The sequence below is a fragment of the Phaethon aethereus genome, assembly GCF_964289735.1.
Source record: "Phaethon aethereus genome assembly, contig: HAP1_SCAFFOLD_72, whole genome shotgun sequence".
NCBI lineage: Eukaryota > Metazoa > Chordata > Aves > Phaethontiformes > Phaethontidae > Phaethon > Phaethon aethereus.
The window spans coordinates 55,305-80,229 of NW_028113995.1; the positions used below are offsets into that span (position 1 = coordinate 55,305).

The following is a 24,925-nucleotide window of genomic DNA, read 5'->3' on the forward strand; positions in this document are numbered from 1 at the left end:
TATTGTAAGTAGGCAGCAACTGAACATGGAGGGGAGTATTATCATTGGTTCTGAATATCAAGTCTGTAAAGAAATATTTTCTTCTGTTTTAAAGAGGCACTATAAGATATTATATCAATTATATTATATCAGTTACATTAATTATACCATACTATATTATATTACATTATAATATTATTTATTATAATACATTATATACTATACGACATTCTCATGTATTCTCATATATTATATTGCAATATATTACGTTTTATTATATATAGTATATTAAAATACATATTGCAAAGACATAAGACACTAGAAGACTTACCGTGTATCTTAGAAGAAATCATTACTCTACATTAGTCTAGTTTCATTACTAAGGGAATTTAAGCGAATAGTATGTTTTCGCAGGAATTCTAGTGCCACAAAAGCTGCAAATCATGGTGGAGGTACCAAGAGAGCAAAGCGATTTCATCAGTGAAGGGCTTTTACTAGCATTTCAGTTTAATATATTTTTGTGTATCTTTACAGATTACAGGGGAATTGTCCTAACGAATCAGACAGCTAATGCCCACAACGTAAATCAACAACATATGTTTTTGCAAAAAAATGTCAGAATCGTCATCAGAGAAATTGAGAAGCATAAATTCTTCCTGACTCAGTTAATTTTATTTTTTTACTTCAGTTTTTGGCTTTTCTTGACTTCCTGACTTTGACTTTAAACGTTTTTTGGACTTGGTCACCTTTACAGGTATCTTGCCATGGTGGTCAAAGACTTTTTAAAGGAAATGAAATATATTCTTTATTATTTGAGGAATGTGCAAGAAAAGAAAATAAAGAAAATTAAATTCCCTTCAACACCATTCTTGAAGAGTTATTAACCCCTGGCCTAAATCATGCCCCCCTTTTGCTTATGGAAAAGCCACATAGAATCAGACCAAAATTGTTCATGCCGAGACATGTCCTGTCAAGTGGTTCTTCTTCACTGTGAGACCCATTCCCACTCTGAGATGAAAAGATCAATTTAATAGGTCCATTTGTAGACAAATCCACGCAGGCTATTTCAAATAATCTTATTTCCTTCGCAATGATTACAGAGCAAAGGCTTATTTTTTGTTCCAATACCCTTTTGGTAACTAAGGCTATGCTGAGAGGTCTAATATTCCCAGTGCTTCTGTTTTTACCCTTATTGTTGCCTTGGTTTGAATTTTGTTAGGATGCTTTTTAACCGTTGCTGAAATTTTTCCGGTATTGCAATAATGGTCTAACATGCCCTGGAGACATCATGTAACCCTTAAAAATATGTAAGTTGTGCTACTCCTCTGTCTTCCCATAAAGTTATTAGCCTTAACTGGAAATCCTTAATTCAGCGCCTCCTCACTTTACCAATTCATTTTCTAACGACGGGTTGGTTGGCACTTAATTCTTCGTTTCTGCAGATGTGTGGATCATAGTGAATTCCCGTAAAAACCGTATCTCGGTTGGGGTTACGGCTGCTCATGCACACACGGACAGCACAGCAGTGCTTTCCTACAGAAATATAAACTGCCAATTTTATTTTTGGAGTCGTGCGTAAGATCTTTTGCAATTACGTTAGTTCTCATCCTGTTGGTTTCTTCTCCCATGTGAAATCCCAGTGCCTTGCGGAATATCACAAAGGAGCGAGGAATTGTTGTCACCCGTTCAACCTACCCCAGCAGCGGAAAGTGGTCAGGACATTGGCTGGGGGACAACACCGCAGCCTGGAATCAGCTCGATAAATCCATCATTGGTACGTTGACACAACCTATAACCAATTTATTGCACATTTCTTCTTGGTTCCCTTCCTAATAATCACACTTTTTTAGCAAAAATGGGCTACTCTGTTGAGTGATCAGAATTTACAGCCAATTTCTTCTTGACCTTTTTTTTTCTTCTTATCACCTCTTAAGGAAGTCTTTACAGTTTCTATAGGAATTGGGTTTGATTGCTTGGGTTTGAGCATCACATTGTCCTCAAATTCATCCCCTGTCACCTTCCTGTCATTCTATCCCTGTGTTGTCCAAAATCTGCTGATTTGCTTCTTCAGAACCAGCTTACCTGGGGGAATTCAGGAAATTCTTTTCTTTTTCTCATCCTGAGTTGTATGATCTACACAACCCCCACTATACCGAACAGAAAAGCACAGTTGTTATTATTGAATTATTTTTTTTCCTTGCAGGTATGATGGAGTTTAGTCTCTTTGGAATATCTTATGTAAGTTCCCGATTACTGTCCTATATTTCAGTTATCTTTATTAACAAAAATGTACGGTATTGCCATCGGATTTTTTTTTTTTTAATTTTCAGACAGGAGCAGATATCTGCGGCTTCTTCAGAGACTCGGAATACGAGCTGTGTGCTCGATGGATGGAGCTGGGTGCCTTTTACCCATACTCAAGGAATCACAATGGGAAAGGAGCCAAGGTAGGTGCCTTCCACGTTTGCTTTGACCACGTTTTTTTATTTCAGATATTTTCCCCATTTCCTACATTTTTTTATTCCCCATATATGCCACAGGAAGAAAATAGTTATTTTCCATGTGTTCCAGTTCTACTTAAACATACCACCTCTACAAGACTAAAATAGTAGGTTTTTTTCATTTAGACCGTTTTTATTTAAACATACCACACTTACAATACTAAAATATTTACTTTCAAGGCTATACACATTTAAAGGGGCAAAATTGACCTTAGTATTATAATCCCTAATTATTTGTAATTTTCCAGTAAATTAGAAAAGGAGAAAATGAGATTCCTGAGTATCTAAAATTCCTGAACTTTGCCCACTTCCTGCTATAAAATATCATATTTCTTCTACGAATCAATAAAAATAACTGTCTAAATGCAAAGGACTGTATTACAGGATGCTGTAAAACAAAATAACTGGGAAAATAGTAATAAGGGAAACAGCATTTTTATCCTTGTTAGAACTTCAGGTCAGGCAGAGCAGAGCTATTTGTCCCTCATTAAAGAACAGAGAAATAAATAAATGTACTCTAAATTAGAGGATGACAAGGAATTTGCAAGGCTTCACCCAGATCTCCTCGGCTGTGTCAATTCTGAGGTATGTTTGACAACGACTGCCACTAAATTCCATGAATTTATGGGTGACGTAGAAGATGAAAAAAAGAGGCGAATCACGAGGTTTTTTTCCCCCCACCTCTTCCCATTAAAACCACCCAGTTTGAATAACGAGAGACCCTTTTCTCTTGTTTAGAGGCAAGATCCTGTTGCCTGGAATTCAACATTTGAAGAAATTTCTAGGAAAGTGCTAACTATAAGATACACCCTCTTACCCTATTTGTACACATTAATGTACGAAGCCAACGCTCACGGCAGCACCGTGGTCCGCCCTCTGCTCCATGAGTAAGTGTGGTCCTTCCTTCTCCGCTGCGGTGGGTCGACCTTGGCGGGATGCCGGGTGCCCACCAAAGCTGCTCCGTCGCTCCATCGCTCCATCGCTCCATCGCTCCCCTCCTCAGCTGGACGGGGCAGAGAAAAAATACAATGAGAAGCTCGTGGGTGGAGATAAGGACAGGGAGAGATCGGTCAGCGACTGCCGTCACGGGCAAAACAGGCTCGGCTTGGGGAAAATGAATTTAATTTACTACCAATCAAAGCAGAGTAGAGTAATGAGAACTAAACCCGAATCTTAAAATCCCTTCCCTGCACCCCTCGCTTCTTCCCGGCTCAACATCACTCCCGATTTCTCGCCCTCCTCACCCCGAGCGGCGCAGGGGGATGGGGAATGGGGGCTGTGGTCAGTTCATCACACCTGGTCTCTGCCGCTCCTTCCTCCTCAGGGAAGGACTCCTCACCCTCTGCCCTGCTCCAGCGTGGGGTCCCTCCCACGGGAGACAGTCCTCCATGGACTTCTCCAACGTGAGTCCTTCCCACAGGCTGCAGTTCTTCACGAGCTGCTCCAGCCTGGGTCCCCCACGGGTGCCGTCCTTCAGGAACGGGCTGCTCCAGCCCGGGTCCCCCCATGGGTGCCGTCCTTCAGGAACAGGCTGCTCCGGCCTGGGTCCCCCATGGGTGCCGTCCTTCAGGAACAGGCTGCTCCAGCCTGGGTGCCCCACGGGTGCCGTCCTTCAGGAACAGGCTGCTCCGGCCTGGGTCCCTCCATGGGTGCCATCCTTCAGGAACAGGCTGCTCCGGCCTGGGTCCCCCACGGGTGCCATCCTTCAGGAACAGGCTGCTCCGGCCTGGGTCCCTCCATGGGTGCCATCCTTCAGGAACGGGCTGCTCCGGCCTGGGTCCCCCACGGGTGCCGTCCTTCAGGAACAGGCTGCTCCAGCCTGGATCCCCCACGGGTGCTGTCCTTCAGGAACGGGCTGCTCCAGCCTGGATCCCCCACGGGTGCCATCCTTCAGGAACAGGCTGCTCCAGCCTGGATCCCCCACGGGTGCTGTCCTTCAGGAACGGGCTGCTCTGGCCCGGGTCCCCCCACGGGTGCCGTCCTTCAGGAACAGGCTGCTCCAGCCTGGCCCCGCGGGGTCCCAGGTCCTGCCAGCAAACCTGCTCCAGCCGGGGCTCCTCTCTCTCCCCACGGGGCCACAGGCCCTGCCAGGAGCCGGCCCCGGCGCGGGCTGCCCACGGGGTCACGGCCTCCTTCGGGCATCCCCCTGCTCCGGCGTGGGGCCCTCCCCGGGTGCGGGTGCAGATCTGCTCCCCCGTGGAGCTCCATGGCCGCAGGGGCACAGCCGGCCTCCCCGGGGGCTTCCCCAGGGGCTGCCGGGGACCCTCTGCTCCGGCGCCTGGAGCCCTCCTGCCCCTCCTGCTCTGGGCCGGGGGCTGCGGGGCCGCTCCTCTCCCCCGGGCTCTCTCCTCTCCCCGGCCGCGGTTGCTGTTGCACAACAACTTTCCCTCCTCAAGCCCCTTCCCCACAGGCGCTGCCCCCGTTGCCGATGGGCTCGGCCTTGGCCGGCGGCGGGTCCGTCTCGGAGCCGCGGGCACGGGCTCTGCCGGACGTGGCGGAAGCTGCCGAGCCCTGGCCGCGCGAAGCCGATAATCCCTTAATCGTGAATTCCCACTGAAGCCAACAGGGTTTCCGAAACCCTCGTAAAAAAGGTTTTCCCTCAGTTACAGCGATTTTTCTTCTGAGACCGGCAAGGGATTGAGAAAACGCACACTCGGCGTCGGCTCAAGGTCTCCATTTCCCACAACGTCACCATGTTTTTCTTCTCTGTAATAAAACTAATATATAAACGTGGAAGCTCTTTCTCATCAGCCTTTGGGGTGTTCAGCACATACGTTCTGCCTGGCGCCGGACACAGGCAGCGTCACAGAGCACGTGTCGCAAAGATAGTTGGGCAAAACAACTGGAACAGCCAGGGAGAAAATAGGGTTTTTGACACAAGACTTGAGACCTTTGCAGGGCAAGGTGTCTTATTTTGGCTAAATTGACATAGCAGTTTTAAAAAAATGGTTTTTAGAGCTGCTTTTTTTTTTTTAAAGACGTGTTTTTAGAGATATAGGTCTTTATTTTACCTGGTCGAAGGGGTAATACGTACCAAAGACTGGTTAATGCCTTAATGTTAAAAATTAAGTCTACTGTTTAAAAATGCTTGTCTTCCACTAAAAACCACCGGGTTGTCAGCATGTAATCCAGGCCCAGTTTTGACTAATCTAAGACTTGATTCTGAGAAAGTACCTGTCAAAAAACTAAATGGCACAAATCAGGATGTAATTGGGCCACTACTTAATTTTGCTGTTGCTAATACCAAGCAAGACTGATTTTTTAAGTTTTGTGCTCTAAATATACTAAATAAAAATTGTACCATATATATAGATATAGGCCAGCAAACATGAAGAAACAGCAGAAATGAAAAATAAGTAATAGGTGGTATTTCCCTAAAGATTTTCACATTAGGATCTCAATACATTCTTGACAAGCTTTAACTGATACATTTGTAAATAAAATGGGATTAACTTTTAACAACTATTATCTATTATTAATAAATAGGTATTAATATTAGCTGTTATTACTGGTAGCATGCTTACAGTTGAGGAAATGGTAGTTTTACTGAGAAAAAAAGTCTTCAACAAGGAAACATTTTGGGAAAGATTGACACCGGGGGTTTGACCACTTTGACCACTCTTGTCACTTTGCAGGTTTGTGGAAGACAAAACGACCTGGGAAATACATAAACAATTTCTGTGGGGACCAGCACTGCTCATCAGCCCTGTACTGGAACAGGTGAAATACCAGAAAAGTTGGAAAAAAAATTAGAAAATGTTAGAAATTGATGAAAATATTAGAAAGGACTTGAGCTAAACTTTATTTTTTGGATTTAATAGACCTAAACAAAAGATGTTCAATTCCAGGGTGCTGTAGCAGTGAATGCTTATCTACCAAATGCCCGCTGGTATGATTATCACACAGTAAGTGATTTTAAAAACTACATTATATTTATTTTTTCTATTATTTCCCTCCTTAAACAGGAGGACAGTGTGCTGGGGTGGAGTGTGAATCCACCACCTCTGTTTTACCAACACCTGTCCAGTAGGAGTTTATAGTGTTGTAAAAAATTACATCTTAGCTAATTTTTTTGTTAAATTAATCAGTATTTTTTTTTTGTTTTAACGTAATCTTGTTCAACATGACCAGTAAAATGTTGAAATAATATCTGTAATCTGAAGTGCTTCCATGTTTGCTTTTTTTTAACCCTTCAACGACACATATGACTTTTCTAAGAATAATGGAGTGGAGGAAGATAAAAGTTTTAAACAATTTTCACGGCCTTAGGCTTTGAAAGTCACTTCATTTATCAAGTGTTGTGTAATTTATTTTTATATGCAGAATTCCAGATTTCATCTTGAAAATATGTAGTTCGACATTAAAAAAGGATGTGCGGTGACAACTTTCTTAGTATTTATCTACTTATTTATAAACTTTTGTTCTTAAGAAAAGTTTAAATCGGGTAATTCAACAAAGGGACTCTCTTTTTGTGTGTGTGTTTGTTTTTGGTTTTTTTTTTAAATCATAAATAGGATGAGTATATTGGCTTTAGGGGACAATTCAGAAATTTACCATCTCCTTTGGAACATATCAACCTCCATATCCGAGGTGGTTACATCCTTGCTCAGCAAAGCCCTGCTAATACTACATTTTACAGGTATGATAAGAAGAACTGAACAATTTAAATTTAATTTAATTTTATTTATTTTCTTTTTTAGGGGAGATATTCAATTAGCGGCATGTCAAATAAATCACCTATTAATTACATAGCGAGAGAATTTTTCAGGACTCCTTATTTTCAACCTGGGAAAAACAAAATTTTCTGGTTTAATGTACACCATGCTTAGAATTATCTCCCATTTTGTATAAACATTAGTAGTCCTGAGAAAATCAATATATATGGGAGCACCTTGACTTTATGGCCGTTCTTTTCTCTTTTTATGGGTTTTCTTCCCATAGCCTTCTTTAAATGTAACGCTATGGATTGGGGAAGACTGATAACAGAGATAAATCGTGTTGTGTACAATGTCTATAAGATGAATTGTAGCACTTGCAAAACACGAAATGTGATTGCCCCAGAAAATTATTCTTTTGTTTGTAGCCGAAAAAAACCATTGGCACTTACCGTTGCTTTGAATGATAATCAACTTGCAGAAGGTCAACTTTATTGGGATGACGGGGTGCGCATTGGTAAGTACCAAGCTTCTTTTTTCCATGATAAATTAACTAATTCAGAGTCTACAATGCATAAATATTGCCTGCCTTTAACTCAGTGACTCGCTAACATGAACAACTCTTTTTATTTCAGAATTATTGTATAACTGTGCAACACAGCATAGGAAGCATGAGCACAAACCAGAAAAAAAATTACAGTAAAATGATTAAACTTAATTAATTAAACTAAAATGGCAATAAAGTGTAAAACAATAAAAAGGATAAAATGTCAAAGGAGTAAAATGACGGCACAATAATAACATAATGTTGCTATTTATAGGATATATATTTTGTATACATTAAATTCTGCCCTGGACACAGGACAATGTGTATAATAAGGATTGTTCTCAAACCTATGGGGAACCATAGATGAAGTCGGAAGGTTTAACTAATTTCCTAGGCATGAATAAATTCAAATTATCTTCAGATAAGACATATCTAGAAGGTCTCTCACCCTTTACATCTATAGTGCATTATCCTTGTAATAACTATAAGCTTCCCCTGAGGTTATCACAAGTCCGTCACAAAACCGTGACTTTTTAACACACCAAAACGTTGCAGGAAGTCTGCACAATGTGTATACACGTATATACTATGCGCAGCACATTTCTTCTATTTAATTAAAAAAATAAAGGTGAACAGCAAATACATTTTACTCTGTTGTTTCTTTTTAACAGCCGCATATGAAGACGGCGCGTATCTGCTGACCTCATTTACTGCTAATCGGGTATGTCACGTTAACTCCCTGGTTTTGAGTATCCAGCGTGATTATTGTATGTTTAACTACGGTATTTTAACTTGGCATTTTTAAAATGTTTCGATGTCCCAACATGCCATTAATCCTCTGTGATGGACTAGCTCTTATCCAGTACTGTGAAAACTGTTGCAGGTCTCTAATCGTTGATTTTTAAAAAAAAAAAGACAATAGATGGAATAGTATATCCCAGACAGATAAACTAATTTTGCAATCAATTTGGGCTACTGGATTTACTGCGGTGGGGCTATTCCACATACGTACGTGTATGTGAAGCAGCTGGCCCAGCCTGACACCTACAAGGCGGACTTTGGCTCAGATTCTTTTGCACACAGGTTTTCAATAAATGAGGAGGTTTTAACCTAACTGTAAAAATCCCAGACATATCCGTTCACAAAGTCTCCTTCTATATATGAAGGAATTTAGGAGTGTTTTGTGTCCAGGCTCCAATATAATACAATTAATATAATTAAATTATATTAAGGACAAATTTAAGCTGGATTCAGAAGCTATCTATTTTAGCTTATTGCTACATTTGTTGTATATTCGTGACATAATTTCTTATAATTCTGAAAATGCCAGTTTATTTAAAAAAGGATTTGTAGAAAATGAAAGCACGTATCCATGCAGAGATCCAATAAGGCCAGTGGTTTTATTTTGTCAGATGTGTATTCCGCATCGCTTTCGCAGATCGTTTGCTGGCACCTGTGTAGATGAACACGTTTTAGCTAGTCACCTCGCACACATTTTATAGCCTTGCAGTTAAGCATACGTATCTATATATGACACAAATTTACTGGGACAGAGTAGAAAGAAGTGACTATATACAAAACAAATCTCTCCAATCTGGAATATAGTCACAGTTAGATCCAGGAAAGTGCTTTTAAGTGGCATCTAAACACTGGAGCATCCAGTAAAGCAGTGGTCTCCAAATTTCTTTGACCAAGCATCCCTAGCGGTAAAAGATTTTTTGAGCACCTCCCCCAACATACACATATTTAGTTATTAATAGTATGGAAATATTTTTTTCCCACACCTCAGTGGATTTTCTTGCACAGCACTGCGATAGAGCGCGGTATTTTCTGCTACTGCTATCAAATGCCCACGCCAAGAGCCTGATGGAGAAGCAGAGGAAAGCTAGTTGGGCAAAAGCTGTTTAATTTTGTTTAATTTTTGTTAGCAATTGTTATTTGTTTAAAGGTCCCAGCAGACTTTTGAACAGAGGCTGGAGCGGAGTCACTAAGTCAGTTTGTGACTGCTTTCTATCATTATTCTTAATTTTTACCATTAGTCTGCAAGACAGAAGATTGATCATGGAGCAGCTAGTTACAGTGTAGGAAAGCCAGCGATCAGTCGTGCTTCTTATAATTACGGGCACTTCCAGCATAGCAGCTTTTAATTTCTGTTTTAAGCAGTTGAATAGCTGGAATTAAATTAGACGTTAATTATATGGACTATTGATTTAAAAGAGATGCTTTCTATATTGTAATATAAAAGTCTGTTGTTTCATTAGTTTTCCAGATGGCCAAATGTGTTATTATTTTATCCTCAGTGCTCTTATTTCTCGTTCATTTTCACCTTCTCAAGTAATTGGATGTTAACTGCTAAGGGAGAAAAGGGTTTTTTTGCTGTTTGCAGTTGAAAGATTACATAGTAAATGCACATTTTCCTGCTCTCACAGAAAGCTGGTAAGGAAAAGCTTAATTAAAGCAGTCTTAAATTGATCAATAATGAAGAATGCAATAAAATAATATAACTATATAATTATATTATATTTGTATAATTATATCACAGAGGATTTGCATGGAAGTGGAGCTGGGATCTGACCCAGCAAGCGCCATCTCTGGGCAACTTAGTATTCTCTGCCTGGTAGAATTGGGTACACACTAAAGAAATTGTGAACCCATTATCTACCCAAAATCAAGTCAGCTGGTCCAAGAAATGCTCACCCCTCCCCAATTCACACTCCTATTTTGTTAGGTCTGGAGCAAAGACTTTCCCAATCCATCCTAAGCTTTTTTGCCATTGTAAAAGGCCATTAAAAAAACAAAAGGAAAACGAGCCAAAAAAAAAAAAGGAAAACTTGAGCACTCACCAGTGGACACACAGGAATCTTTCCATGGACTTCAGTAGTTTGGGAAACATCAGAGCATTACAGGAAAATGAGAAAAAAAGGTCCGAATTATGAAAATGTGTTGTTTTAAATCCTTTCTTACGCTGCAAAATTCACATGAGGACAAATTTATTTCATATTCAGCACCTCACTGGTAGCGGAGAAGTCTGTAAGAGATCCGGTGGAGGAACTGGGAAAATCAGAGCCTCCAACATTTGGAAAATAAATAACAACATAGAGATATTTTTCTTTAAATCGAAGAAGAGCAAAAAATTATAAGCCTCAAGTGGGACGAAAAAAGTGTATTCTGACAAGTAACCGCCCAAGGACAAATAACTGATTTTCTTTTTACTATTCCTTCAGAACATTTTAGAGATAAAGGTTTTGCACCATGGTTATGCTGATCCAAATAATTTGAAGTTTACTCAAATTAAAATTTTGGGGGTGACCTCAAACGTTCAGGAGGTGATGGTATCGCAGAACGGTGAAGCCATCCAGTCTCCTCATGTTGCGTCCTACAACAGCCAGAAACAGGTAAGTCAACAGTTTACGGTGAAACGCTATCTTTGCAATTAGTTATGCGCCCTTAAGCGCTTGGAGATTCACCTCTTGGCTGTAATATAATTTCTAAAATATATGTCTTTATTGCGGTAAACCCACTGATGTTGAAGTAAGAACTCAGGGTATTTTTGCGACAATTCTCTTTCCTACAGAATTAATGAAGTCTCGTCACAAATCATGGCCGCACTGGACTCCCAACCTAAAATCTGTTGACATTTTAATTGAATTTACTACCCTTTCTACAGAACTCACTGTTCTGTTGAGTGTCATTTATTTCTGCTTTTCAGTGGGAAGACAAAAGATAATGTATTACTATATTCAAATATATAATTATTGTATAAAAGGAATATATAATATAGAAATACATTATGTAAAATCTATAGTAACATACATAGCATAGCAGAAAATAATATAATATAATGCAATGTAATATAATATAATACAATGCAACATAATATATAATTACTATATTTTATGTTTAATAATATATTATTATCATATTAAAATGAATTAAGAAGGTAAAGAGAAGTAATCTGAAATAAGAACCTGCTGCCTTCTATGAGCTGCAGAAAGCCAAGATGCCGTCAGAGCAGAGTCACTCATTGCGTTTTTTGTTTGTTTTTCAAAGGTCCTGGAAATCACCCGCCTTGAACTTGAATTAGGCAAGGAGTACACATTACAATGGAGCTAAAATGCCTGCAAATAACACTTGCTGTAGAGCTGAACTTTCTTCACAAACTGTTCTTCCCTTCTCATTCTGCCTCCTTGACTTCTTAAAATACTTTGCACTATAAAATGTGCAAAGTATTTTGCACAGTCAGTTTGTATTAAGTCACTATGTGCAGAAAGGAATCATGGTTTGAGGTTGATCCTAGCTAATGACACGCTGTCCTTGTAAAGTGGATTTTTTTTTTTTTTTTAATGTTATGGCACTTTGTCTTTCTAAATTAAAATATGAATGTGAAATTAAGTGATTTACTCAAGTTGAAGTTCTGGCTGATGTCCTGCTCAATGCATTTTATAAAAATATCAGCACGAACTCTGGGCATATGGGGCAATAAATCTGCCCACATTTAGCTTCTATCTTCATTTATTCTTGGGATTAAGTGTCTGTCAGAGGTAGTGGTAAACTCTAGGGCCCTGTGCATAAAACCGACTTCAATGGTTCCTGCACACATTAAAATTCTGTAATAAAATAGTTTGAATAGCCAATATAACCCTAATTATAGGACTAAATCTATTGAGACTTCGCAACACTGTAGGAAAACTGGAAACCCAGATAAAAAAGGGGCAAGTCACCATATTGAAAAATATTTTTGGCCAAAGAAACTTGTAATTTTTGTGCTGCAACACCAGAGATGCTTGCGTGTGTCTTGCAGTGTAACACTGCAGGTAGTGCCGGTGAAGTCCAACAATCTTAGTTTTCCATAGAATTCAACAGGTAGCAAAAATATACTCTGTTTGTTCATGATAGAATTATGCAAAGGCTTTTTAATTTTTCAATGAAAAATTAATTAAAATTAATTCAAGCAAATTGAAGACATCTGCCTCTGGTCAACATCAGGACTCTTCTGCTCTTGGTGTTTTTCTGCTCTGTGCCAGCATTTCTTTCCTCCTCCATTCATTTCAGTCAAAGAATCAGCCAAAAGTAACAAGGAAACTTCAATTTGATGGTGAAAAATGCATCTTTTCTCACTACCAAAAGATCATTTCCTTCAAGCTGCAGAACTTCTGTTGCCTGATGTCTTGTTCCAAGTTCCGGTATTTGGCCAAGCTGTGATGAGTATATGTTGAAAGTCAGGATGTCCGCACAATGGAGAAGTTGACCTTGTGCAAACTCTGTGACTCCAAGTTTTCAGGGCAAAAATCTATAGCATTTCTTGTCATCACTATAATTGTTGGAGGGTAGTGATGGACAACTGCTCCCTAAGGGACTGGGGATTGAGATTGGTCATGTGTCCAGCAAGGCAAGAACAGCCCAAAGCCTAGATCATCAGGCAAGACCATGGTGATGAGGCAGTTCCAAGGTCAAGGCAAGAACATGGGTTGGGATGAGGTTCAACAATGGTAACCAGGGTCAGACACAACCCAGTGGTCCCTGAAGAAGCCAGGTGGGTTGAGGCCGGTCCATGGTCCAGCTGAGAAGTCCACCCCCAGGTCAAGGTTCAGCTCAGGGAGCCCTACGGCCATGCACAGCCATGGCTGTGCTGAACCTGCAGAGCTAAAAACCTGGGCCTGGCCTGAAATGGGCTCACTGGCAGAAGCGGGAGGGTGGAGGGCCCTTGTGAGGCTCATCATGGTCATTAAGGCCCTTGACAACAGCAGGGCGGAGCTCCTCAGGTGCCTGAGTTCCCTGGACACCTGGGTCCCCTCAAACTCTTAGGTCCTTTCTAGATCCCTGTGCCCCTGGGTCTTTCAGACAACAGGGGCCCCTGGACAACTTCGTATCCTGGATGTCCAGGTCTCCTGGACACCTGGGTCCCCCTTGTAGATCACACTGGATGCTCTGGAAAGACATTTAAAGAACAAGGCAATCATCAGGCACAGTCAACATAGTTTCACAAAGGGAAAGTCCTGTTTAACTGATGTGATATCCTTTTATGAAAAAAAGGTCACCCACCTAGTGCGTGAAGGGAAGGCAACGGATGTCGTTTTCCTGGATTTTATTAAGGCTTGTGATACTGTCCTTCACAGCATCCTTCTGGACCGGTTGTCCAACTGTGGGATGAGCGGGTTCATGGTGCACTGGGTGAAGAACTGGCTGGATGGCAGAGGTCAAAGGGTTGCAGTGAACGGGCTACCATCTGGCTGGTGACCAGTCACCGGCGACGTTCCTCTGGGCTCATTTATCAATGATCTGGATGCAGGAATTGAATGCCCCATCAGCAAGCTTGCTGACAATACCAAACTGGGAGGTGCTGTTGGCTCTTTTGAGGGACCAAGAGGCCTTGCAGAGGGATCTAGATAGATTGGAGCACTGGGCTGATGCAATAATGGGATGAAATTTAACAAGACCAAATGCTGGATTCTGCACCTAGGATGGAGTAATGCTGATCACAAGTATAAACTGGGAGAGGTGTGGCGGGAGAGCAGCCCTGCAGAAAGGGCTCTGGGCGTGCTGGTTGGCAGCGGGCTCAACAGGAGTCAGCAGTGTGCCCTGGCAAACCCCATCCCGGGTGCATCAAACACAGGAGATCCAGCCAGTCAAGAGAGGTCATTATCCTGCTGTCTTTGGCATTGGTGCAGCCTCACCTTGAGTGCCATGTGCAGTTCTGGGCCCCACCATTTGAGAAGGATGTGAGGGTCCTTGAATGCATCCAGAGACCACTGGAACAGGCGATCAGAGGTGGTCGATACCCCAAGCCTGTCAGTGTTTAAGAGGCATTTGGACAATGTTCCTCTCTCCCCTCCCCTCCCCTCCCCTCCCCTCCCCCCCCTTCCCCTTGCAAGCAAAACGTGCAGCTTTTGTAACTCCAGGTCCAGCCCGCTCCTAAATTTCAAACCCTGGGAAACTGCTAAAGAGAGTGTTTTTATACCTCTTTGTCTCCTGGGTGCACCTGGAGTGCCCTGTTGGACCACTCCATGAGACATGATGAAAGAGAGGAGAAAGCAAAACATTCCCACACTCTGGACAGCTTCATCTTAAAAGCAGAAGTGTCTTTTTAAGCCAGGTTTTCTGCCACAACTTGGTACTTCATGAAAACAGCAAATGGGGAGGGTGATGGAAAAGGCAAAGGCTGAAGGGTTATATCCATCGCTGGTGTTCTCCTGCAGCGGTCACTGGGAAAACACAGAGTTTGGCCTCTATCTGCCCTCTGCCCCAGCTTCTAACCCTAGAAAAACACCACCTTCCCACACACAGTAGGTTGTGTCTCCTTGTATGAAGCAGAATTCAGCCCCACTGGGCAGGTCTGATTTATGCCACGTCCATCCAGGGCGGAGGTGATGTGCTCGAGTGCTGAGGCAGGCTGTCCACAATTCGAGTAGAGTCTTTCATGCTGGACGAAGGGGTCTGACCCACCAGGGTGGTTTTTGCCATGTAAATGTGACCATCACACCTCTCCTGCCCATGTTTTTTCTGCCCAACAACATCAGCCCTCCGCAGATGCAAGCCAGAAGGTATGAACTGTACAGACACAAGACGTGTTATATTGTACCTGGACAGCCAACACATGCAAGACAGAGGGGCAAGAAATGGATCTGGGCATGTGTCCTCCTCCCTGGCCATTTCTCCTTTGGCTGGACTGCATATGAGGTGCAGTGGTCCCCCAAAGGAGGTTGAATTTCAGATACAAATAAGACCCAGGTATAATGGAAACATGGTGGGATTACAGGTGAGGTTTAGCAGAGGCACACACACACACACAAACACAAGCACACACTGGGAAGGAGCATGGAAACATGCATCTTTCCATGAGACCCACAGGACCAAAACACAATATCCAGCTTTATTTGGATTCCACTCCATAGCCCAAAGAATACCCCATAGAAGAGTCACTACATTACTCTACTTTTACCCTATAATCCATCATCTACTCCATCCCCACTCTCACACTATAGTCTGAGCCCCCCTACACCCCACAGCCCATATCCCACTTTGACCTTGTAATCCAACATGAAGCCTGTTTTCTATCTCCCACCCCATATTTCCCTTCTCCCACTCCATTTCCCTTCTGCCATCCCAGAGGTCAAGGACAATCCCATAGAGCAAAGCAAACTGCAAACATCCATCCATCCATCCATCCCTACAAACCCCATATCCCATCCTCATAGTCCATATAACTCATCTCTACAGCCTCCAGTAACCCCAAAGCCTACCCTGATCTCATCCCCACAGCCATATGCCCACAGTACCCCATATACTTCTACTGCCTCAATATTTCATCCCTGCAACTCCAGTACCCCCAGAGCCCCTCATTTTTCCAAGGTCTTAGAATCATAGAACCATAGTATCACAGAATGGGTTGGTTTGGAAGGGACATTTAAAGATCTTCTTGTTCCACACCCCCCTTCCATGGGCAGGCACATCTTTCACTAGATCAGTTTGCTCAAAGGCCCATCCAACCTGACCTTGAACATTTCCAGTGATGGGGCATCCACAGCTTCTCTGGGCAACCTGTTCCCATGTCTTACCACCCTCATTGTAAAAAATATCTTCCTTATGTCCAACCTAAATCTCCCCTCATATTCTAGCCCCACAGCTCCTGTATATCGTACATACAGTCCTCAAAAATGCAATATCCCTTCTTCACATACCCCTTAACCCCACATCAGCCAACCCCACCAACACCATATCCCTACAAAGCCCCACGTTCCTTCCCACAGTCCTTGATATACCTGTACCATCACCTGTACTCCTGCAGTGCCCAGCAAATTCCCACTTTCCCCCAGATTGCACCATTTTCTCAGTCCCTCCATCTCAGGCTCCTTCACTGCTGTTCCAGAGATCCCAGACATCCAGGCTTCCCCCCACAATCACCTGCCTCCTCTGTGGTGCCTCTTCTGGCACCCACTGAACCTGCTGGATGCCACTGCCCTAACACCAAGGACAAGGACAACCCCAGGCAAAGAGACAGAGTGACAGCAGTGGCTGTGGGGTTGATGACTCACCAAAGGACCTGTTTTACTTTGGGGATTCTCTTTCCACCTTCTTTCTTCTCATCCCTCTTATGTCTGCCTCCATTGTTTCTCCAACCTCTTTCAAATGCAAATGAGACCCAGGTGTAATGGAAACATGCTGGGGTTACAGGTGAGGTGGAGCAGAGGCACACACACACACACACACAAACACAAGCACACACTGGGAAGGAGCATGGAAACATGCATCTTTCCATGAGACCCACGGGACCAAAACACAATATCCAGCTTTATTTGGACGGACCCCAGACAGGCTGGAAGGCACAGGGGTCTGCACAGAGGAAAGGAGCAGCCAAAGCAATGCCGGTTGAACGTGCACCACTTCTGCCTCTTGGGAACTCTGAGGCAGAAAATGAGGAATCAGGCAGGGCCCGAGCAAACAGATTGCCTCAGCTAAATGGAGCAAAACCTTTAGGGGATTCTTCTTCTCATTCCTCTCGTTAGTCCATCTGGAGTCCCTCTTCCAGATCTGCAATGAGGGAAGCAGCAGCATTGGAAATGGCTTCTCATCAGTCTTGGCCCTCTAAGGGAGATAAATTTGGGCATCAAAGGAGGGAGGAGGGTGAGGAGCAACCCTGTTCAAATTCCCTGTCCAGAGCAACCTCCCTAAACAGCTTTGAACAAAATGTTTGTTTCCTTTTTTCCTTTGGAAAAGAAGGTGGAATTAGGGTCAAACCAGGTCATTTTCTGGCACAGAAAAAGAAGTTGCAGGAGTTTAAGCATTAATGAAAGTGAAATATTTACCTCTTCTCTTCATCATGCGGTGAGAAAAGAAAAAGATGAGGCCATTGATGGTAAAGAACGAACCCCCAACAATGATCTCTCGAATCCAGCTGATTTTATGGCCTGGGAAGGAATCAATGGTGACTTTACCATGACGCAACCTTTCCCCCCCCGAAAAAAGCCAGACAAGGAGATGGTAGACTTTTCATTGAGATATTTTTCTCCAGTGTCTCTCCTTGATTTCATCCATAAACACATGGGCAGGTATGGCAATGAGCTCACTTAGTGATGGATAGAGGCACTGAGGCAGAGAGATGATGGTCATAGGACAGGAAGGGGTAGAAGATGGGACTCATCCATGAGTTCATAGGCAAGCACACAGGGAATGAATTAACTAAGGATGGCTCAGTAGTTACTGGAAGCGTTAGTAAGGAAGGGTTTGAAAACTCACTTTTCACATTGACATTGACACTGCGGCTCCTTTTTGAGCGAACGAGACGTCCAGACTTTATTACAAAATAGGCGCAACTGTAAGATGCAGAGACCTTCTCTCCTGTGATCCTGTGGTCATAGCTGTAGTTGGCCACGTTTGATACTGGGATGGAGACTGCAAGTCCAAAGTCGGCATAGTACTGGACTTCTCTAACATCCTCCGGAGATGAGGGGATGGAGCAGAGTAGCTTGACGTGGGTCCCAGGTCTATAGACCTGCTGCTGAGGATCCAGGGATAAAGTTGGGGCGATGGGAGCAGCTGGAAAAAGAACGCAAACATAACCCAAGCAATCAGCTATCTGTTGCCATCAGGACCTGTGCACAAACCCCATGATTTTTCCCAATGTCACGACTCAGCCTCAACAAAGGGACTAAAAAAGGAGTTAATTATTCTTCTGACTATTACTGGGGCAAGTATAGAGCCTTGAAGTACAGAACAGCTTCTGAGGGTCATTCGTGGCTCTCTTTTCTGTGCCCTCTTGAACCATGGGCAGAGGAAAAAAGACCCACGGATCTCAGAGATGAGAACTCAGAGCAGCTTAAGCGGTTTCTCTGTATTCACTGAAGTGCAGAAGATAAGTATTTGTACATGCCCAAAGTAGGAAGGCATGTAATACACCCCAAACCTTAATGTAGGGCTTGGGAAGGCTCACTGCTGTAAGACCTCTTGGAGGTGACACAGCTGTTAGGCCAACTTATTTGTGCTTTCTCAGAGAAATCCAGGAGCACAAAGGGACCTTGTGAGAAGCCAGAGCAACTTCATCTGTACATTGGCAACCAAATGATAGGGCCACTGGACAAGATCATGCCCTAAAGAGAGGCGTGCGGTGTCTGGGCTGATGGCACCCAAGCCATATAGACAAGACGAACCTACCCTGAACCGTAATTGAAAGAGGAAGGCTCCTATTGGAAGGAATTTCTTCTCCAGAGTCCTCCACAAAGTACATGCACGTGTACTCCCCAGCAGATGCTTTTGTAGCTGTGAGCTGGAGCCAGGCAGTCAGGAGGGAGTAAGGTGCTCGCAGGTAAATTTGCTCCCCAGTTTGATTGAAGAACCGAAATCCACCTATTTTCCTCTTTGTCGCAGCCGAGCATGTGATAGCGACTTGCTCCCCTTCATAATAGGAAGGATAACTGGGGTCTGTGGAGAGTGTAGGGGCTGGCAGAGGGTCTGGGGAAGAAAGAAAGGCTTTGGAGGACGGGAGGGAACGTTCAGAGAGGAAGAGGAAAGTCAGGCACCCCTCTTCCCCCCATTGTACAAAAGCAACTCAACCCCACCTCGTTGTCAAAGGCTCAGTTCAGAGGAAGAGCATCTTCTGAGAGGTCAAGCTGCACTTACCCGCAGAGGATACAGCCAACAGCAGCAGCTGGAGGAAAGCTGCGAGAGAGGGGCCTTGAGACGACAAGAGAGAGCAGGCTGCAAAAAGGACAGAAAAGAAGTCACTTTACGTAGCAACTGCCCCTTTTGGCCACTGGTCAAGAGGGCAGCTCCTCCACAACACCATGGATTCATACAGGCCATGGTTCCTTTTTGTGCCACTGTGGCATGGAAAGCCTAGACCGATCACGGAGAAAACCTGTGAAAACAATTCAACGTGCCAATGAGACCAGCCATGGGAAAAAATTCTACATGTCCCTGAACTTAACTTTTAGCTACACGCAACACGTTAGATGAAATTATTTCGTCTGTTAGACGAGATTTGGAGATTGCCAAGCAACTGATTGATATCAGCACTGGGAAATTATTTCTTGAAACTTAAAGAAAGGGGCTGCTGGAGTCCTGATGGGGACCAATCTCTATCCCCCGCTAACGGAGGGACGGGAGTTCTCATGGGTCCTACCAAGGGAGAAAGAGGCGCTGAGCCGGGGTACAGGACAGGATGAGCTCAAGGTCTAGTTGCATCAAACACTAGGCTGCAGACAGGAATCTTTGGGGTTTCAGGCCAGCTACAGGTGGAGGTTGTTGCTTGGATTAGAGATGAGCAGGGTGTGGGGAGCTGTGGGGGGCTGGTCCTGGCTGGCAGACCAGCCCCACACAGCCACACGCTTCCCCTGCCCCCAGCAGAACAGGAAAAGGGATTAGGAAGAGCAAAAGCAAGAAAGCACATGAGTTAAGAGAAGAAGGGTTGAAGAAAAGAGGAAGAGAGAAAAAAACTAGAGAAGTGAAGCAATGACTCACTCACCACCTCCCCGAAGTACAGGGATACCCAGCCAGACCCCCAGCGATGGCTGCCTGCCCCGAACCCCTCTTCCCTCTGCTTTAATTAATGAGCATGACGTTATAGGGCATGGAATATCTCTTGGGACAGTTGGGGTCAGCTGTCCTGGTTGTCTCCCCACGCAGCTTCTTGCAAGCCCCCAGCCTTCTCCGTGCAGGGCAGAGTGGGAAAGAGAGAAGGCCTTGACACCGTGCAAACGCTGTCAGCAATAGCCAAAATTCTGGTGTGCTGTCATCACTCTTGTAGTCACGAATCCAAAACAGCACCGTACGGGCTGCTGGGAAGAAAACTAACTCCATCCAAAACTAAGAGACCCAGGACAGGGGCCAAGATCCTGGGCTCTCTCCCTGGCCCGGGAGCAGTAACCCATCACATCACCCCTGCACAGGACATCGGTGTAAGACATCATCCCCCTCTGCCCGAGAGGAAGCAAAGCTGGCTCAAATCTAGTATTTAACCCCAAAATCAGTTGAACGTGTGCCCACATTTCCCTGAATAGGGTTTGGGTTTGGGCTCAGGGTTCCTCTGGACCTGGTTAACTGCCACCCCCCGCCCCACCCTGGTCTCTCATGTCTCTATTCTCAAATAACAAACTGCACTGGAAAAGTCACATTTCTTCCCCCTTTGAGATCTACAGGCGGTTGTCCCAAAGTCATCCAGATAAAAATTCGTGCTTTCAAACTTGTGATGTCCCGGTTAAAATAAAATTTTCACTTTGCAACTAAACTTCCCAGAGGTTTGTTGGAGGACATAAAAACACCCTCAAAGCAAAATCAAATTAGAAAACTTGTGGTGTTCTTTGGGTTTGGTTTTGTTTGCTTTGGTGTCTTTTTCTTGCTAATGTGAAAAAAGCAACATCTTCCAGACCTCAAGAACCTTTTCTTTGAATGCTGCACTTGCGTGAGCTGCCAGAAACCAACAAGCCGCCAATAGCACCATCTCCCTCCATCAAATATCTGTCTCTCCACGGAGAGAGGGCAGCACATCCCAAAACCATTGGCCTCTTCTTTTCTGCTCCCTGGAAAAAAACAGCTTAGGCTTGGGCAACTTGAGAACAACCCAAGTGCCTCAGTTTTGGTCTCGGCTTCTGCTGGGGATGCCCTAGAGATTCATCTTGCCTACGTTTGCGTGTTTCAGTCAGGAAGTTAAGTGCCACGCAAGTGTTGCCAAAGAGGAAATCCAGGATAAGGTGCCAGATGGACTAGCGAGATGAAGGATGCGGTGGGGTGATACGGGTTTTGCTGTTGCAAGTGTGAGTCAGCAGATCGAATCAGCTGTTTTCTGCTGAGAAGTGTCTCCCCCACGCCGAGCAAGTGAACGTAGTGTCCTTTGTGACGGGGTGAGATGCACACAGGAAGGGGATGCGTGCAGGTGCATGTCCCTTCTTTTCAGCCCCCACTGGTGGTGCTGAAAAATTAGTGCTGAACAGAGGTGGGATGGAGGCAGGCCTGAGCATTTAAAGTCCTGGAGCACAGTTTTGAGCTGAAACAGGTCTGCCTTAGACAGATCATAACCTTGTTTCATCCCCAGCCTGGGATGAACCAGTCCCAGTCGGGTTCTCAAGCCAGGAACCAGGCGGAAAAAGGATGCAGAACAGGAAAAGGAATCAGGTCTGATTTCATAAGAATCTACACCAAAGAAAATGAAAGAAAATGGTCGAACTGATATTTAACAGCCAGACCCATTTGCCACAAAGAAGATGATGTGTTGGGATCCTCTCCAGCACCAGCACAGCAATGAGTTTTCAGCCAACCGTTCGTCGTCTCCTGAGAGTATTAATGTTGTTGAGAGTATCAATATATTGTTGAGGGTCTAACAGAAGGGAAGGGAAGGGGAAAAATGTGAGGAGCGGAGTGGAGCAGAGCGGAGAGGAGAGGAGAGGAGAGGAAACGAGGAGAGGAGAGGAGAGGAGAGGAGAGGAGAGGAGAGGAGAGGAGAGGAGAGGAGAGGAGAGGAGAGGAGAGGAGAGGAGAGGAGAGGAGAGGAGAGGAGAGGAGAGGAGAGGAGAGGAGAGGAGAGGAGAGGAGAGGAGAGGAGAGGAGAGGAGAAGAAGAGCGATAAGAAAGAGGAATGGAATATTATAGAGAGGAGGATGAAAGACAGGAGGGAAGACGGGACTGAAAACCAGAAAGGAGAGCGGGAGAAAGAGAAGACGGCAGTAGCAAAAGAGAGGACTCAGGAAGGATGTAAGGCAGAAGAAGGGCTGAAGATAAAAGAAAGGACAGGAATGGAGAAGGGAGAGGCAAAGAAATGAAAGAGGAAAATGAAGAAATAAACATATGCATGGGGGAGTGAGAAGAGAGGCAAAGTGGGGGATAAGAGACTCACGGAGGAGTATCAGGAGGTGGCAGACAACCATGGCGCTGTGATCCAGGGGTGCTCAGGGCTCCGTGCCAGCCTGTCCCGGAGAGGAACGTGCAGCCTGCTGGCTCTGTCCTGCCTTCTCCATCTGTCTGACTCGAGCTGCGCGGTCCGAGGGGCAGGGACAGGAAGCGCTGCGTAACGAAGTAGAAGCCACTAACCACACAGGCAGAAACTACACTCTGGATGTTGCGTGTCTTGGGGATGCCATCATGTTGTCAGAGATCTTTTCCTCCCCACGTGCTCTAAATCACCTTTGGGCTGTCTCTTTACCCCACTGTTGTGGTTTAACGCCAGCCAGCAACTAAGCACCACACAGCCGCTCACTCACTCCCTGCCCTGCAGTGGGATGGGGGAGAGAACTCAGGGGAAAAAAAAGGAAAAAAACCCACAACAACTCATGGGTTGAGATAAAAACATTTTAATAGGGCAGAAAAGGAGAGGTATTATTATTATTATTATTAATTATTATAAATTACCATACCAAACAAGAGATGCACAGCACAATTGCTCACCACCTGCTGACCGATGCCCAGCCGGTTGCTGATCCATGGCCCCCTGGCCAACTCCCCCAGTTCATATGCTCAGCATGACATCATAGGGTAGGGAATATCCCTTTGGCCAGTCTGGCTCAGCTGTCCTGGCTGTGCCCCCTCCCAGCTCCCTGTGCACCTCCTCACTGGCAGAGCAAGGGAAGCTGAAATGATCTTGACGTAGTACAAGCAGTACTTACTAACAACTAAAACACCTGGACACCCGTGAGCCGTGAACCCTTTCCAGTGAACGTGGCCTAGCAAAGAAGGATACCAAGAGCTTCTTGGTAAAGCACTGCGCTGGTTTTGGCTGGGATAGAGTCAATTTTCTTCATAGTAGCTAATATGGGGCTATGTTTTGGTTTTGTGCTGAAAACAGTGTTGATAATACGGAGATGTTTTCATTATTGCTGAGCAGTGCTTACACAAAGGCCTTACAGAGTCAAGGCCTTTTTGCCTTCTTACACCACCCCACCAACGAGGCACAAGACATTGGGAGGGGACACAGCCAGGACAGCTGACACAAACTGACCAAAGGGATGCTCCATACCATATGGCGTCTCGCTCAGCATATAAAGCTGGGGGAAGAAGACGGAAGTTCAATTTGTTCAATTGCTCATGCTATCCCTGTCACTCTCCTGCGTGCTTTGGGGGTCTTGGCCAGTGGCTCAAATAAGACAGGGATCATTCTGCAATGGTATCGGATATGACCACGCTGGCCATACAAGCAGAAGCCATTCCCTGGCCTACTTGCCCTGTTGCTCTAGTCTTTATGTTTCAGGACTATGGTGGTCTAGGGGTGAGACGGAGCATGTCTAAAGCAGTGTAGACATGTGAGAATGTGAATCTGTCTCCAATACAACATGACGGTCCCTAGAGTTTTCCAGGGAACGGTCTTGGCTGGGAAAGGCTTGGGCTGGCTGCAGGGGCTCATTTTGCATGGTGATCATCATAGCCTGGCTCAGGGGTGACAGGACCCACTTGCCACTGACACTGTCCTTGTACCTGCAGGTGAGTTGTCCCGTTGTGGTAGGTTTGGCTCTCAGGATGCCAAAGGGAGAGCAGTTCCTTGTACAAGTCTCTGAGAAATACTCTGCACCACCTTTGTAGAAGTAAGGCTTCCATCCACCGCAAGGAAAGAAAATGCACCTGGGTTTTGCCCTGGAGGGACATTATGGGAATCTACTTCCAAAACCAGACCTGAATTTAACAAGTCTGTAACTATGTCCACATATATTCCCAGACCTTGCTGTAGACCCTGAGAAAAAATTCCTCTTTACAGTAACATCCAGAACCTTGCTCTGCCTAAACAGCACCCACCCACTTCCTTCTCAAACCCAGAGTTTATTTCTCATTGAATCTCAGCCCCAATGAAGATAGACCTTCAGTTTATAGAAAGACAAATTCATTGGCTATGTATCACAGCAAAGGCACGCTCACCAAGACAACAATTGTATTGAGAAGATACCAACCAGCTCTCCTAAAGATCTGTATCTACACACCCTCTTCTGGTATATGGAAGGCATTTGCAGATAGCTCAGATCCAGGTTAAAATTTCAGGGAATTCCTTTTGTCCATGGTTTGTTCAGCAAGAAGGATCTTTCCCACCATTGTGGTGACTCCATGTACCTGCAATGACTGTTAGGTGAATCAGAGTGGTATGTCCCCAGGTGGAGCACATGAGATGCTTCAGTCCTTGGGGCAAGAGATGTGAGAGAGAGTCTCTTGGGCCCAGATGTTCACGTGTCTCAAGAGAAGAAGGAAATGAGCCACCCTGCACACTCTCCCCATTGTTACCTGCAGATGGCCCATGTGAGAAAAATACCTGTAGAGAGGCTGAAAGACAGAAAAGAGAC

The 24,925-nt window shown here is 44.5% G+C and overlaps 1 protein-coding gene and 1 long non-coding RNA gene across 2 annotated transcripts in view; one reads left to right on the plus strand and one right to left on the minus strand.

Annotated features, from left to right (window-relative positions):
• The window catches only part of LOC309416375 (maltase-glucoamylase-like), a gene marked incomplete at its 5' end in the record, with an annotated part of 48,871 nt that extends 36,555 nt beyond the window's left edge, over window positions 1-12,316 (plus strand). The window contains 11 exons of the mRNA XM_082015932.1: window positions 1,620-1,753; window positions 2,183-2,217; window positions 2,310-2,426; window positions 3,219-3,367; window positions 6,116-6,200; window positions 6,329-6,385; window positions 6,995-7,119; window positions 7,564-7,652; window positions 8,354-8,403; window positions 10,907-11,077; window positions 11,733-12,316. Coding sequence (XP_081872058.1) covers window positions 1,620-1,753; window positions 2,183-2,217; window positions 2,310-2,426; window positions 3,219-3,367; window positions 6,116-6,200; window positions 6,329-6,385; window positions 6,995-7,119; window positions 7,564-7,652; window positions 8,354-8,403; window positions 10,907-11,077; window positions 11,733-11,795 — 1,075 coding nt within the window. The 3' untranslated portion in view covers window positions 11,796-12,316. The remainder of the gene's footprint in view (window positions 1-1,619; window positions 1,754-2,182; window positions 2,218-2,309; window positions 2,427-3,218; window positions 3,368-6,115; window positions 6,201-6,328; window positions 6,386-6,994; window positions 7,120-7,563; window positions 7,653-8,353; window positions 8,404-10,906; window positions 11,078-11,732) is intronic.
• Window positions 12,317-16,951: 4,635 nt separating this feature from the next.
• LOC309416372 lies at window positions 16,952-17,587 on the minus strand. The gene is made up of 2 exons (XR_014181506.1): window positions 17,486-17,587; window positions 16,952-17,210 (listed from the first exon to the last, which is right to left on the minus strand). It is a non-coding gene; the product is annotated as an uncharacterized lncRNA (long non-coding RNA).
• Window positions 17,588-24,925: the final 7,338 nt, after the last annotated feature.